Below are 16,930 nucleotides of genomic sequence, written 5' to 3'. Positions count from 1 at the left end.
TAAATTTTAGATATTTTTATTATATAGACTTTATTTTTATAAGCTTTTTTTTTGATCAAACTAATAAAATTGTGAAAGAAAAAAGAAAACCAAGACTATTGATGCTAAATAACGTGGCAATAGTCTGTGGTGCCCATTCAGTGGCAGAGCCGATTCTGCTGGTGGCGAAGGGTGTTCATGGGTGGGCCTGGGAAGGGTGGTTTGCTGGTCTCCACCCTAAGGCACTATCCTGGAGCGAGGCCCCCAGGTCCTTGTGCAGGCTTCTCAGTTCAAACCATCAGTGGTGCTGACTTTTGACCCTTCCTGGGTCTTCATTCCTTCCCCCTGTGGGGCCAATTCCTGCTGACCTCGTCCATTTCCCCACTCTGTTAAATACACACTTCCACCCTGACACTAGCATTCTGGGCCAGCGTTGTCAGTCTCTTGGATCTGAAGCCCTGAAGAACATAAGACAAAGGACACTAACACGATGCCTGGCATGCAGGAGGCGCTCAATAAGTGCTTGTAGAAAAACTATTTTTTTTTCTAAGTTTAGTGTCCTGATCATAAATTTCTCTCTTCCTCATAAAGACCAGAAGAACCAAGCCTGATGGTGCACACCTATAACCCCAGCTACCTGGCAGGCGGAGGCAGAAGGATCACAAGTTTGAGGCCAGCCTAGGCAACTTGGCGAGTCTCTGTTTCAAAATAAAAGTAAAAATAAAAAAAATATATATAAAAAGGGTTGGGGATGTATGGTAGAGTACTTGCCTAGCAGATGCAAGCCTGAGTTTGATCCCCAGCACCACAAAAATTATAAAAGATCAGAGGGAACAACGAGATGACGTGTGACCCTCATAGAAGTAGACACCCCCTTAGCTGACAGTTTGGATCCTATTGAGCTTGCTGGACGTGGGCAGAGTGAAGTCTGAGTGCTTCTAAGATTCCATCCCTGGGTGCCGAGTGCTAGACTTGGCTCCCTGCTGGTGTGTACAGCCCTGCAGGTTGCAGCCTCGGGGGCAGTCAGAGCCCACAGCCCTGCCCTGCCATCCCTGGCCAGGCCTACCTCACCCTCCCTATGCTCCCCCAGCTGACCGTAAGGCTTCGTACAGACAGTACTGAGGTCTCTGTGTCACCTCCTGCCCGACTTCAAATTTCCTCAGCTGCATCTGTCTGTCCCTTGACTGACCTGATATTAAGAGCACCACTCCAGACTCCTGCTCTGGGTCTTCCTGGCTCTGCCATCCCCTTCCTCCACCTCACATTCCTCATTTTGATCTTTTCACTCGCTCCCTTCCCCCAACCCAGTGTTCTCAACTTTTACTTCATCACAATCCCCACCTGGATGACTTACCTATATCCGTGACATCCGAATACGTGGATCTAAGGCACACCTGTGCTACATGCTACAGACCCTGGGGTGGCCATGAGCCCATGCAGCATCTGAGATGACCAATTTTCTTCCTTTTCTGATCCCCCCCACCTCGTGTGTGTGTGTGTGTGTGTGTGTGTGTGTGTGTGGTGCTGGGGACTGAGCCCAGGGCCTTGTACCTGCTAGGCTATGCAAGAACTCCACCATACATCCCCAGCCCTTTTAAAATTTTATTTCGAGACAGGGTCTTGCCTTGAACTTGCAATCCTTCTGCCTCGGTCTCCAAGGAGCAGTTGGGGCAATCACCCTGTTGAGAGAGCATGCCTTCACCTGACAGGCTGGGGAAGAAATTGCTGCCCCCTGCCTCCTGCCCAGCTCCTTGAAGACCCATGCCCCAGAGCCTCTCTAAAGCGCCACATGGATCTGCTTTGCCAGTGCACAACAAAGCATGATAACATGTGCACGTGTGCATGTCTGAGTCTTGGGTGCATGGTTGGTCTTCTTGCTTAGTGTCTGACAACCACTCAGATACCGAAAGTTCTCCAGTGGAAACACAATAGGCCCCAGAAATCAGCAGCTCCAGATTCTCATCAGCCAGAAAGAAAACAACCAGTACAACAATGACAACAGCTGCAGCTCTGTTACGCGGATCAACAGCTACCAGACTTCATAGTCTGACACTTCTGATTGTGAAATGAGAAAGGGAACAGCTCAGAACCCGGTGGAAGGCTGACTATGTCTCTGTTTCACCATGGCAACTGCATTCCCTCCACTCCACGGAGAACATGACTTTTCTTTTGGTATCTGCAAGGAATGGACCTCTTCATGTTAGATCAACTGCAGTGCCTGGCCACCAGTTCTGCAGAGGGTGGAAAGAGGCAAGAGGCTTGGACAGATGTCTTGCCAGTGCCTGCAGTTTTGCTTCAACAACTGACGTGTGAGTGTCTACCATGTGCCAGGCACCAAGCCAATGGCAAGTGTGCCAGTGAGGCAGCACTCAGCTGCCGTCACCAAGAGGAAGTCTGGCAGACAGATGTCACATACATACTCAAAGAAACGCAAAGTTCACTGTGGTTCGCACCGTCAGGACGACACGAAGATCCTCTGACGTACATGGCCTGTGGTCAAGAGCTAGCTTTCCAGAGAAGGGATGTCTGCTCCACGAGTGGGAAGGAGATGTTCCCAGCCGAAGGAAGAGCATGAGCAAGTCCTGAGGCAGGAAGCAGCTGAGTGGGCTCCAGGCTGCCAGTGGGGCTGACCCAGAAAGTGTGAGCAGCAGGTCTGCGGTACTCCTCTCGGGGAGGAGCAGGCCACCCACGCAGGGCCTCACGGGACAAAGGGCAGACCTGGAGCTTTACCTCGAGGCACTGGGAAAGCCCTGAAGGATTCTGGCAGGGAAACAGCATGACGGTTTTATATTCTGGAAAGACCACTGCACCATTATGAGAAGCCAAAGTAGAGAGAGACTGGCAAGGAGTCTCTGGGAAGACAGCCGCTTGGACTTGGGGGTTAGTGGTGTAGAGACAGGGAACAGATGGGAGGCATCTCTGGGAGGAGCCATGAACAGGGCTCTGTGTGGGCTGAATAGGGAAAGAGACCAATACCTGGCAGCTTAATTCACTCTAAATTCCTGCCCAGAATGGAAAGTAGGTACATGAACCCCTTTTCATCAGGTTAGCTCTCTGAAAGGGGAAGGCAATAATTTGACAAACTGAGCACCTGATCATCTCCTGGGTCTGTGCTGACTGCGTCTCTCTACCCGATTCTACCCAAAGTCAAAAGACCCCATGGCATTAAAGGAGGTGGTTCGGTTGTTTATAGTGAACAATTAGCATCAAGTATAATGATAAACAGAATCTCTATCTGAAGTCTACTTAAAAATACAACATCCTCTGCTTAATTTTCACTTATTAAATAGAAATAGTTACATCCAACTACAACTGAAGAAAGTTTCCCAGCTCGTTTACTTCAACCATGGACACGGCTAACAGTTTTCTGAACTACTCTGCGTACGCTGGTTTATGTGTTTTCTCTCGAGAATACACAAAGAGGCACTCGCATGCATGTGACACACAAGATTCATTTCGTCTTTGGTGCCATCCTTTCCTTCATTTGTTAAAAATGAAGATATACAGTGATCTAGGAAAACCATCTATGTGCTACTCTCTTTTGGGGGACGGGTACTGGGGATTGAATCCAGAGGTGCTTAACCACTGAGTAATACCCCCAGCCCTTTTTGAGACAGGGTCTCACCAAGTTGCTGAGGCTGGTCTTGAAAACGGGCAGCTAAGACTCTTAAATAGGGACAGCTTAAACAAAAAGTGTTGTGGGGTTAGTTCACTTTCAATAATCTCTGAGGCAATAAAAAAAATAAATCTATTTCGTTTTCCATATGGCAACCTTGAAAATGGGCTCTATGACCTAATTAATTTCAAGGCCATGCAGTTTTGGTCCTGGAGATGGGAAATCTCTCTGGGCTTTGGTCAGGAGATGACACCTGAAGTCCCCCACCCCGATCTCAGGGAAGCATCATTACTGGACCACAACCAAGTCCTAAGTTGACGCTTTCAGGTTTCAGACAAATACACCCTCCAGGCCCCAGGACGGTGATGAAGACCCCAAGCAGGCAGCTGTGTCTTTGAAGTGACTTTTATGATGAATCCAACCTGATGGCCACATGGGAGCATAGCAAGAAGGAATGGAAGACAAACCCAAGCCCACACACAAATTCCACCAGGATAACAGAACTACAAAGCAGAGAAAAAAATCCCTGGTGCCCTCAGCATGTGTTTACCTTGCACTATCACTGAATACCTCAATACTAAGACCAAGGATTGGCTTTGGAGCACAGAGAGGCTGATGCATGCCCTGGAGGCCTCTTGAATGTCTAACTTTGTGGGGAAGAAAAGGGGCCGTAACCAGGACTTGGCTTCCTGGGACAACAGGCAGGTGCTGCCACAGTGAGGTGATAATGAACACCTGAGCTCTGGGTGGCCCTTCTTAACCGTCCAGGAAAGCAGCGATAGAGCCTATGAAAGAGAATGTTCTTTGAAAGCCAAAGGGCTCCTGGTGTTTCCCCCACGTACCTGCCCAAAGTTCTCTTCATCGATGCAGAACATGAGGTCCAGTTCAGTAGGATCATTTTCTAAGATCCACTTCAAAGAGTTGTAGTATTCACTATCCTACAGCAATGACACAGAAAGTATAGAATTAAAAACACAAACTCATCCGACTCCATTCAAGTCCTTTTAATATAACTCCATGCTCAAGAATTTACACTGTTCCCTAATGTGATGGTGCCTGCCCCATTCCAACCCACTCTCCCCTTTAATTTAAAAGGGGAAACAAAACTTTGAGGGTTAACAGGGGTTTGTAGTTGGCTCCTGTCCTCTGTGAAATAGGTAGAGGATGCCCACTGCAGAGGGTGTCAGAGTAGCTGGACGGTCCAGGTCTACAGAACTCAACACGCACAGAGCAATACACACCCCAGCTTTTAAGAGTGAAGACAGAGGAAAATGGGCAGGACAGAGATGGTTCTAACTGAACACTGGTTTTACAGATTCCATCCCTTCCTGTGCTTTCATGGATCTCTGCAAGTTAATTAAAGCAAAAAGGGAGGCGACTCTGATTTCAGAAATGAGTAGGAGCGCCACGGGCTACCAGCTCTATTCTGCTCAGGCCCAGGGTCTCTACTGCTGGGGACAACCAGGCTCTGATAATATGCACAAGATAATATGCACACTGCATCTAAAACACTGTCACCACAGAGTTCAAAATTAGACTTTAAGAGCAATTTCTATGTCCCTTGCTTCTTTTTAATACAGCAATAACAAGGTGAGATCATAAGCAAAGGCAAAGACTACAAGGAGAAGTGAGACGGCACCTAAGGCTGTGTCCCCAGCCCAGTCCTGACAGCATGCAGCAGAGGCCAAGGCCTTCTCTCCTTTCCTACTGTGAGAGAAGCAGCAGCTGCTCAGTCCTGGTCAGCATCAAGGACATGGCTCATGTACCAAGGAGTAGAGGGGACAGTCACTACACCCACCAGCAAGACTGAGGGAGGTCCATGATGTAAAAAATAAAAAAGGGGCTGGTGTTGTGGCTCAGTGGTAGAGCACATGCCTAGCATGCGAGAGGCACTGGGTTCAAGTGTCAGCACCACATATGAAAAAATATATAAAATAAAGGTCCATCGACAAGTAAAATAAATAATTGAAAGAAAAAAAAAAGACTGAAGGTAGAATTTCTAACTCGGGCAAAGTTTCAAATACCCCATGTGAATAAAAGATGCATCCTGATGGCCCTGTGCCTGTATTGGCACATGGACAAACACCCGGACACTCTAGAGGTAGAAAGTGGGTACAGGTAAATTGAGAGAAAAACAGAAGCATGAGTATACTATGAAAACAAAGTTGGCTTTGGCTTTTGTAGAAAATCCTATCTATTCTAACATGGCCAGTTCCAGCAAGATTAGCGAGTTCAGTGCAAAGTGAAAACCCAGACCACCCTCGGGAGGCCCTCACCCCGACTCTCCCATTCTGCGTGGGCACTCATCCTCCACAGCTAGCACAACTGCATACTCTTCCTCTAGTCCTGGCCTTACACTGCCATGATTCTCAGGTCAAGGAACAGAGGACAGGGAGGAATCTCTAGGCACTCTGCACTAGCAGGATGGAAGACAGGCTACAGTGAGGTCTCCAGATACCTCTTAAATGTAATTTGTTTGCACAAGTCCTGTGCTGGGTAAATGGGGGTAACTGGACTTTGGTGTATCTATCCTAAGTACCATGACCCCAGGAAAACTGAACAGTGATTCGCTTCTTACAAAAATTAGGGGGATTAATTAATTAATTTTGCTCCCTGTTGTTCACACTGAACAACACCCACAGCAATCACTGTGAGTTTGAACATGGTCTCCAACACTCATCCATAGGGCTCCATGATGGTCTGTGTCTACTCACCACAGATTCCATGTCATTCAGAGTTATCTGCTTTCCCAACATCATCTTGTAAAATGGTCGAATGAAGAAACCTAAAATATGGCAAAAACTGGGTTTATTTTCAAGTCCTTGAGGCTGTTGTACAACAGAGCATGAAGTAAAAGATTAACCCGTTTTCCAGTTGAATGAAACCAGGACAGAATAATCGGGAACCTTCTAGAGTAACCAAGAACCAGTAGAGGAGGACCTGGAAAGGGGGGCCTATGGGGAAGAAGGTGGCTGTCCCAACAGGCATGGTGTAAGAGAGGGCTGAAATGGCTTCCGGAGGCCACCGGTGAACCCCAAGTCAAGCAGGAGTGTGCATGCAAATGAGGACATGACAGAGGAACCAACTGAGGACACGTTGGCTATTGGTCAGGGTGGAAATGCAAGGTGTCCCAGGCCAGAGAAGGGGCTGGTCAGGTAGAGCTTGTGTGGGGCTGGAGGGAAGAGCTGATCCCGAGAGCAGTGAAAAGTCACTGAACATCCAGGAAAACCCCAGGTCTTTCAGTATGATTGCTCGGGCAGCGACCAGAGGAAACCTGAGAGGAGAGGGAGGCTGGGTCTGCACACCATTCAGTGTCGAGGACAGGACTTCAGGAAGGTCATGGCAGAGAGGGTGACTCTTCCTCCACTTGGACATCCCCCAGCAGGAACCTCCACAGAGGAGGGAGCATCACACGCTGCCTCGAGTGGCCCTGGCTCCTTCTTGCTTCACCCGCACCCCAGTGCCTGCAGCACAGGCCCATGTGCCTCTGGCTTGGCATGGACTTAGGGTTGCAGACTCCGGGATACTTTGGTCAGGTGAAAGGACAAAGCCCAGGGCAGGGGCAGTAGACACATGTGCAGAGGATGCTCTGCTGATAGGCATTTGCCTTTTTAAGAAACTGAAGACCTGATGATCATGCACAGCTGTGGGCTCTGTGGTTGTCACTGATGTAAGCTGTGACCCACTGGCAGGGACCACTCAGCAGTGGCTCAGCTCCCTGCCTGTATGGCCTCCCTCCATTATCCCGCCACAGAGCTTTGCTCCTGGCCAGCCCAAGCTCTTCTGACACAACCCCAGTGTTTGATGCTCACATGTGACAAAGCCCCAAGGTAAAGTACTCCCAGCTGGTTCCTTGCTCCTCTGAGCAGTGTGCCCCACGCCCCTGCCCTGTGCCCCTTTTGCCTACATGCTATCATTGTGATTCTTCTGCTTTTGATTTTTTTTCCTCGATAAAATAGGAGTTCACTGAAGTCAGGATCAAAATCAGTTAGCAATTAACAGTAAAAATATATCATAAAATAGATCAATTATTTATTGGAATGCAATTAACATAATTCCCCTGGAAATAGCTCTCTCGACAGTAACTGAAATGTCAATCTCTAATCTTAATGTCTTTCATTTTCAAACATTTCACACTCACATTCTTAAAAAAAATATTTCTGATGTCTCCTCACTGACGATTTCTACAGTGGGCTCTTAGGAGCACTTTTGAAATGACTTTTGAAATCTGTATGATAAGCCATAGCCAGGCAGGGGGTCTGACCTGTAACTTCTCTAAGGTCTTTTGAAATTCTCCTATGATTTACATCTCTAAATAGGATGAAGTGATTTTTGTGTCATCTGTCTCAGCAGGGACTCTGGGGTTATAATATTACTTTGGAATTATTTAGTCTTTTCATGTTAAAAAAATAATTCTGGGGACAAATGGAACAATGGCAGGATATTGATGGATTAGATCATTTTAATTAACTTTTCAATTAGTTTTTCCATCTGTCACCAGATCTAGCTCTCACTAAAGAAAACTTATTCTGGCAAACATACAAAATGCATGAATACAGAATGTTCTGTGCTTCACAATTAAATTAAAAAATATTTTTTAAAGCTGTCCAGAGACACTCTGTCTTCAGTACCCAAGGTGACACCAGGAAAAAGATCACCGTTATGGGTGAAACATAAAAATTATTCACTGCATTAACGAGAAACAGCGAAGCTTTTACTTATAATCTGTGATGTGAAAGAACCTAAGAAGAAGCATGGACAGCAATGGTCCTGTTCTTACGGCTTCAAGATTTCTAAATCACTTACCATCTAAGAGTTTCCCATGAAATACCGCCAGACCAGCAACTCTTCCAATAAAAGTGAAGTAGGACAAATGATCTTCGTTACAGAGGCCCGAATTGGGATTGATCTGCAGTGTGTAGTTGTCCCTTTGGGAGAAGAAAAGAGAGAAGTAAGGCCCAGTCATAATTTTAAAACAAGAAACCCAGGAAGCTGAATTTTTCTTTGCCATTTGTCATTTGGCTCCTGCGGTGCTCTGGCAAATGTCCTGCACCTGGTGGGAAAAGGTGTGATAGGAAGCTGGGACTCAGCATCCAGGCAGCCTCCTCTGGGCCCCGCTGCCGAGGCCTGCTCCCGTAGACACTCAAGCCAGGCACAGTGAGAGAGATCTTCAGAAGCTGCTGTTTGCCTACGTGGGGTCCATAACAATGTCAGCAAGCATCTGGGGAACATGAGATGGGCTGCGTGATGAAGGGGCTGAGCAGGGGCTCCTACAGCACCTGCCCTTCAGATCCTCTCCATGACAGAGGCCAACTTATTCCAGAGGCTAAGATTTTTTTCCCTGCAGGACCCACACTTGGTTAATATAAACACCACTCTGTCCTGAAAAGCCCTCAAGAGCACCAGGCAGGACCCAAGTAACTCAACAAGGCAAGCCTCAAGATGCCCGTATGCACCCAAGGGTCCTGCTTTGATCTAACGATGAGGAGGATCAGTGCTTTTCAAACTGGACTTCATGGACAGGTTCCTCCAGGGTGCATCTTAGAGCATATGGGTGAGAGGTGAGGATCTTGCCTCCTATCCTGCCCTCCACTTCAGTGGTTTCCATCAATTACACAATGGGCTTTTTCATGGACTCAGTAACTACCACCATCACCACTGGGCAATTCTTGGCTAGATCCACCAAGAAGGATGTACTGAGGTTGTCTTCTAAATGAGCTCCTAAGAGACAGGTGGCCTGGGAAGCATCAGCAGAAACACATGTCCTCCTAAAAGCCCAGGACTGGTGCTCAATGCCTCTTGGAAAGGGCCACAACCATTCTCCTGGTAGCTGAGGTCAGCCTTCGACTTTCAAGGTTCCTCAGCCTGGAGAGAAATGGTTGGCCTTGCTAGTTGCCAATATGTGTTGAGAAAGCAATTCAATCTGTCTCAGTTTTCCATGCCTGGCAGAGACGAAATCCTAATGCAAGGGGCAGCCTGGTTCTTCCCTTACAGGACCAGGGTAGGGTCCTTTCGTGTCCCAAGCATGAGTTCTCAAAGTCTTCATAATTTGCCTTTGTAAGTTCGACTTCAGAGACTGTTCTCGTTCATGTAATGACGCTTTCTGAATTCTGACTCTGATGAATTCTCCTCTTGAAATAAAGGAACATTACAAATGAAAATTGCCTCTTGTTCCTTACCATAATTACCCAACACATTTTCAATTTCAATTCCAGGAACCCAACAGACAAGAGAAGAATCCAACTTTAGGTGTTCATTGAGTACATTATTTCACCAGGTAGAGTGAGAGCCTGATCCAGACTTGCAGGAGATGGCGGGATGAGGAGGGATGGAATTGGGCACCGATTCATTTCAAATGAGTGATTAATTTATTGTCCCATTGAGTTTACATTAAGGATAAAACCATTTCTGTGGGACCCACATTCTGAATGGACTCCATACTTACGTTGCAGAGTACTCAAAGAGACCGTAGTAGGGGTTGAACATCTCTTTGGACAGCAAGAAGAACCATTCTCTGGCCACGCCCCCATAGTCAAGACCTTTCTCGGATTCAAATTCAATCCACAGTCTAGCTTTTAGGACATCAGGTCTTTTTACAGACATGATTCTCCGGTAGGACTCTTCAAATATGTTATTTCTGTGTAGTTTCATTTCAAACCTGTTTGGAATATCAGCCTACACAAAAGAAAAAAGAAGCAGCTCAGGACGATATAGTAAATATGTACCTTGCTTTCTCAGGGGAAAATTAAAACAAAAAGGTAGAGTGATGGCAGGCTTCAAATAAATGTGCAGGGACAAGTGGTTCCAACTGAGATTCTCTCCTTTATGGATTCCCCCTCCCACAGACAGAATCCTCACTGTGTCAACATGGGGCACACAGGGCATCTACGTGCAGCTGAGTCAGCCATGACGCTGTAGAAGAAAACCTGCTGAGCACAAGGAAATCATCCTTGCCCCCTGGACAAACAGTGTGGGCACTTCTCCAATACTAGCAAGTGAATGGCCAGCTCCATGTGTGGTTTCAATCAAGGACAGGTAACCAAAACCTACAAATAGTCCCCACCTGGCCAGGCTCGGACCATTTGCATATCTGATAGGGACCACAGGTGGTAAATATGATCCACGAGGCCTCCGAGTTCATTTGTCATGGGGAGTTCGACCCTGATTCTGCCAAAGTTTGGGCTGAGAGAACCACCTCCTAGAAGAATGAGGTCCAGGGCTGGCCTTGCCCTCAGAATGGGGCTGAGCAGAGCACAGCTGTGCAAATGTGAGACTGAGCCAAAGCCACCAAGTCATTTCTGATACTGGAGGACACGTGTTCTAATGTGAGCCCTGAAGAACAGAGAGTCATTTGGAAAGTAGTTATCAATGAGGCACTTGAACCACAGATGGAGTGATCCGGGACACAGCGAGGACAAGGCCACCTGTGCCTCATCCCAGCGGATGCCCAGAACTCCAGGCATCACCTGGGAGCATGCCCAGGGAGAGGAGGATACACCTTTCAAACCGTGTGAGCTGGGCAATTAGTGGACTCTCCTTTCCCAGTGATGTCACGACTGAAAGACTGAAACTGGAGTAGTCCCCTCAGAACTAGCACAAGGGGCACATGTGGAAGGACTTGGGGGTGATGGGTCAGTGGTAAGTAACACTGTAATTTGCAGCACCGCCTGCAAAAACCTTACAGGGTTTCTGGGTTGTGAATTGCCACCGAGAATTGCAATAAAAAAATTACATTAAGGCTGCCAAGTATTATAATTATTTGTTACATAATTTATAAATGTTAGTAGTTAAAACTATACTTCTGAATTTAAAGCGAAGGACTTGAACACTTTTAAAACCTGGATGTAGATTGTCTAAAATATGACAACCATATGCAACTGTATGGGCTTCCCCAGATTTTGTGACTGCTGTCACGAATTATTTTATATCCCACAAAAGTAATTTCTATCTTTTTAGGTATTACATAAGAAATTACCCATCAGGTGATTTGATATGTAATACTGAGTCAATTTCCACTTACCATTTCTGTTAAAAAGAAAATTCAGATTGAAGATCCAGGTGGATCAAAGTGCAGTAAAAAAGGGAAGGTAATATTTTTAGTATCCATGTAAAAGCAACAAATGGGGTGTTCTGAGTAACTCTGGCAGCTCACAGACGACCCAAACACAGCATTTTGAGAAGAGAAGATTACTCACGGGTTTCTTTAATTTCTTCCTAAAGTAGTCATATTTCTGCTTAAATTCTCTGGAGTACGGAACAGCCTGGAAGATAAATTTATAAATATAGACAATGCAAACAATTTGCTTGAAATTTATGTACACCGAGCCAACATTCAGGGAGTTTCATGAATCAAACCTTAAATACTTACTTCCCATATTTTTCATAGCACATTTACATAATGTCTACACAGCACATGGGAAAGTCTTAGGACTAATTGGCACAGAATGGGGCTTTCACCCCCGAAAACATTTGTCTTCGCACTGAAGAAATCACTTAGGGTGTGCTGCACAAACTAAATATGCTTTCTATGTGATTTTCATCAGACTCTAAAATATAGACATACAAATATATGTGCATATATATATTTTGGGGGTATGGGGGATGGAACTCTGAGGCACTCAACCACTGAGCCACTTCCCTAGCTCTATTTTGTATTTTATTTAGAGACAGGGTCTCACTGAGTTGCTTGGCACCTTGCTTTTTCTGAGGCTGGCTTTGAACTTTCCATCCTCTTGCCTCAGCCTCTCAAGCCACTGGGATATAAATACATATTTCCCCTGTTAAGAGTTATTGTTCTTGATGTTTTAACACACAACTCAAAATGACCTATACTGGGCATTTTGAAAAGTGTATTCATGCTTTTAAAACCTCTGGGGGAAATACCACGGGTAGAAAGAAAAGTGAATTAACACCCTTGGTGAGGAACGCAGTGAGGCAGATGGCGCTCTGGGAAGACCTCCACAGAGGAGTAACCAGGGGTGCCCCCTACTCAGGGTTCCTGGATGAGGATTTCTGTAAACCTCAAATGCCTTCTCTATGAAGCACAGGGATGGCGCCACAGGGTGGGCTAACATCCGAGTCAGCTGAAACTATTCAAAAGTTCTGGTGTCTCTTCAGGAAGAGTAATATCATTTTAATGTACCATTTACATAGCCCTTATTTGCTATCTGTAAAGCAGCTTAGAGGCAGAGCCTGACTAGGCTATTGAAAAGGCTCCTAGTTTTTTTTTTTTTTTTAAATGAAGCAGAATGGACTGTCTTCTGCATATACACAGAGACACTAGCACCCACCTCACAAGAGGAAACTCACTGCTTTTTAATGAACAGTATAACTCTAGGAAGCAAATACTTATGCTGGTATCATTTAAGGCTAAATTAATAAAATATACCAATTCTCAGGAAAATGTCTCCAGACTACACCCCTGAACCTTTTGTCATGCTTATTCTTGACCATAAAGAGAGAAAACAAAGAGCAAATGCTTCCGTCCTTCACCCTCCGTTTCACAAGATTAAACAAATAATTCATGAAACAAAACCAAATAATCATTCCATATGGAAAATGTTCATGTCATTTGTTTTGAATTCAAGAGCAATGAAGCCATCATACATATATACCTTAAGAACATTCTAGAGAAGAGTCATACTGCCTAGGGCCTGTCCTAAGTTTTCAGGCCCATACACTTCATTTGAGTTTTCCACTGATCAGGACAGCCGACCATACATCCCATGTGTTCTGGCAATGTTTAATCTGAGGAAATCATGTGTTTTCTCCTCGTGTGTGGATGAGGGTGGTGGTGCTGGGATTAAATGCAGGGCTTCACGCATGTTAGGAGAGTGTCTATGCTGAGCCACATCCTCAGCCTTCAGGTATGAATCCCGACTCTTGTCAATTACGTGGACAACCATCCATGTACAGATGAGGATACAACGTTCTTATGCTAACAAAGACATTGTTTTCTCTGCTCTACCAATACCATACTCCATCACCAATTAAAATATATGTATCACTTTTTGGTGGTTCACTTGTTCATTTGTTCAACAGACATTTCCTGAGCCCCACTCTGTGCAAGGTGTGCAAGACATTTTAAGTGTGAAGGGAATAATGGTACATAATGAAAAAGGTCCTTTTCCAGTTCCCAGTTAACTGGAGGCTAACAAGCTGTTGGGGTCGACAGGCAGTGAGAAATATCAGGATCAACAAATGCAGGTATCACGAGGGAGAAAAACAACCATCCATCCAGTGCAGAGTTCAGTTCTGTGTGAGGTGGTCAGGTAGGGCAGCTCTGGGGGACCTCTGAGCAAAGGGAACAGGCCAGTGACAGCAAGTACCAAATCCTGAGGAGGGAAAGCCTTTGGTTGATGCCTTCAGCTAGGACTGTGACTGAGGGGAATTAAATTGAAGATGTGACTTCCTTCCATTCTCTAAGGACAGGCATAGACCACCTGAATTTTAGGAAGATGCTGCTACCTGCCAGTTCTGTGACAGGTCCTCTCTGCTAAGGAACGTCTTCATGGTTGAGCAGCTTCGGGCTCTTTCATTTCTAAATGTCTGATTCCCAGCAATTATTATTATTTTTTTTGCCCCCTTCCCAAATGTTGAAAAAAAGCTTTAATATTCATCACTGTTTACAGAAAAGCTCAATGGCATTTAAAAGGTGACAAATTTCCCAAGGAACAGATTCCAAAATGTTGGCCCCCACCGTGACATCCATTCTTGTGCTTGCCTTGTAACCAGCAGGTGCCGACCAGGTGTGGGTGGAAACAGGAAGCTGAGATATTTCTGGTCTTTGGTCTTTCTTCTTCTGGGGGACGGTGCAAGAAAGTTGAACAAACATCATTCTCCTCCAGTGCTAACTGTCCTTCCTCTCAAAGGTATTTCTCAAGATGGAAAAATCTCCTGCAAAGATTCCATCTGCATACCAGGACAGAGATGGCCATACGCAGCAGCTTCTGAAGAGAATTACGTGTATGTTTCTTGCATCAGACACACCAAATTATTTGTTCTCTCATGAAAACCTGGCATCTCATTTTCTTGCATACAATTTAACTTGTAAAACACACCTATGTGAAAAATTAACATACCTGTGAATTTAGCCCTTTGGCTCTGCTTTGAAAATGTTCTCTTCTTGGTAGTGTGAAACCTAGCTGACTGTGTAGGTGCGTTCTAAATATTTTGTGTCATTCTATTCTGGGTGATCCTGGACCAAAAAGGCTTGTGGAGATAGATACTGGTGATGCCAGTACACCTGGGCTCTAGGCTTTGTTCTGACATTGTGGGAATTGGCAACAACACGATTAGCTTTCTGAGCTTCTGGTGAGCTGGTGATAACACCTGCCCTGAGGACATTGCTGGGAGTTCCCAATCAGCTGACAGTGCTTGAGATGGCCTTCCTTCTAGCAGCATTCATGGACAGCACTTAACGGCGCTACTGACGTATCCGTCAGAGAGAGCACATACTAACTTCTGAGAACTGCTGTACACTCTGAGCCACCGCAGAAAGGGTCTCTCCTCATCTGACAAATGTGTATGAATGCTGGATCAATTCAGAGCTAAGATTCTGAAAACTTGGGGAAAAAGAGAGGGTATAGGCATCCCGTCAGCAGTAGGGCTCAGAGGAACAAGGGGTACTGGACCCAGACACAGGTGTGTTTAGTTGTTCATCTTTTTCCCACAGGGACACACAATTTTGTCAACAGTCTATATGTTCCAGGGTGCCAGAGCAGAGTTCTCTGTTTAGACCCGAACATCTTAGTGGGGAAAAGGAAAGTATCTATTGGCCAAGAGACACTGAAAGAAGCTAACCTATCTGGGACCACAAATGGGAGAAAAACCAAAAGAAACAGGCCTGTAATAAACCCATACTCCAAACCTGCTATGAGGTTCAGTTATCCTAATTGAGTGGCATGAACCCAGGCTAACAAGTTGACTTTATAAAGACAGGTCAGGATTCACAAAAGCCACCTAGAAAGAAAATGAAGATGAAAACACACTCCCCCGCCCCATACACAAAATAAACTACCATTAAGGAGAATATAGACAATGAGGAGATTTAATGCCTCAGGACCAGATATAATAAAATAACCTGAAAAGACATACTAAATACGTTTTTAAAATGGTAAAGAAGATGAATGAATTAAAAAAGCAAAATTTAAAAGACCATTAAATAGAACTTGGAGCAAGTAAACAGTCACTGAAATAATAGATACAATGAACAGATAAAGAATAGATCCTATAAAAACTTTAAAAAAGAATTCACTGGTAGAACTAAGTCGTAATTCACTATATGGCAGTGATAGTGCGCGCAAGAGAGAATGTGAAAGTTAAGAGACAGGAAAGACAATATGCGAGAAAACCAAAGGCCCAGTCAGGAGTTACAAAAACAGACTCAGAGCTTGGTGCGCTGGCACACACTTGGGAAGCTGAGGCAGGAGCCTCGAAAGTATAAGGTCAGCCTCAGCAACTTAGCAAGACCCTGATTCCCAGTACTGCCCCAAACAACAGATCTACAGAGGATGAAAACAGTATGTGAAGAAACAACAGCTGAGAATTTTCTGGAAGAGAGCAGATATGATTCCCTGTGTTGAAAAATCTTGAGCCCAAAGCAGGATAAACAGAGAGAAATCCACACATACATACATCATAGTGAAATTCAAGGACACCAAAGGCACAGAGAAAAAATTTAAAGTCACCAGAGAACAGAGCTATTTACTCACACAGAAATGACAGGTTGACAACAGACTTCTTGCCATCAGTATGGAAGCCAGAAGACAAGCGAGAATGTCTCCAAAGTACTGAAGGAAATTAAATGACGATTCTTTCACCAGCTGAACTTCACCTTGAAAGAGGTCCAACCAGACATTCAGAGTGGAAGACCAAGAGGTCCCCACTCCAGCTCACTGGTGGTGCTGCTGGGCAGAGGCTCTCACCTTGAGAGCTCCATAAAACAGAGACTGCTGTCCACCCCAAGCTGTTGAGTCAATGGATCTGGAGTGGGACCTGAAAACATGCATTTCAAAAAAAGTTCCCAGAAGAGGCCTGTGCCCTGCAGACCACACACTCAGAACCACAAGTGCACTGTGCACTTCCGTGAAAACCTTGGGAAACAATGGAGACAAGAGCCAATGGTGGGCCAAGAAATTTGTTTATACTCTTATCACTTGGCAAGAAAGGAGAAGAAAAACTGCAAGAGATAGAAAAGATACACCATGCAAACACCAAGGAAGAGAGAAAGTGAGTGTAATTACACAAACCAACAAAACTCACACAGCAACAATCACTGTGGAGATTTTGATACAAATCTTGAGTGGATCAGACAATCAGGAAAAAGGTAGTAAG

The 16,930-nt window shown here is 45.3% G+C and overlaps 1 protein-coding gene across 10 annotated transcripts in view; it reads right to left on the bottom strand.

Annotated features, from left to right (window-relative positions):
• NEDD4L (NEDD4 like E3 ubiquitin protein ligase) overlaps positions 1-16,930 on the bottom strand; it is a 303,382-nt gene that overhangs the window by 15,241 nt on the left and 271,211 nt on the right. For all 10 annotated transcript variants that reach the window (XM_081263107.1, XM_081263099.1, XM_081263098.1 and 7 more), the window contains 5 exons: positions 11,791-11,856; positions 10,041-10,270; positions 8,402-8,523; positions 6,310-6,380; positions 4,438-4,533 (listed from right to left, as the gene is read on the bottom strand). In XM_081263107.1, the coding sequence (XP_081119233.1) occupies positions 4,438-4,533; positions 6,310-6,380; positions 8,402-8,523; positions 10,041-10,270; positions 11,791-11,856 (585 nt within the window). The remainder of the gene's footprint in view (positions 1-4,437; positions 4,534-6,309; positions 6,381-8,401; positions 8,524-10,040; positions 10,271-11,790; positions 11,857-16,930) is intronic.

The sequence above is a fragment of the Spermophilus citellus genome (genome assembly GCF_964194105.1).
Source record: "Spermophilus citellus genome assembly, chromosome: 12".
NCBI classification, from domain to species: domain Eukaryota; kingdom Metazoa; phylum Chordata; class Mammalia; order Rodentia; family Sciuridae; genus Spermophilus; species Spermophilus citellus.
Note: the sequence above shows the minus strand (reverse complement) of the source record. Positions and strands in the feature narration are given on the sequence as shown.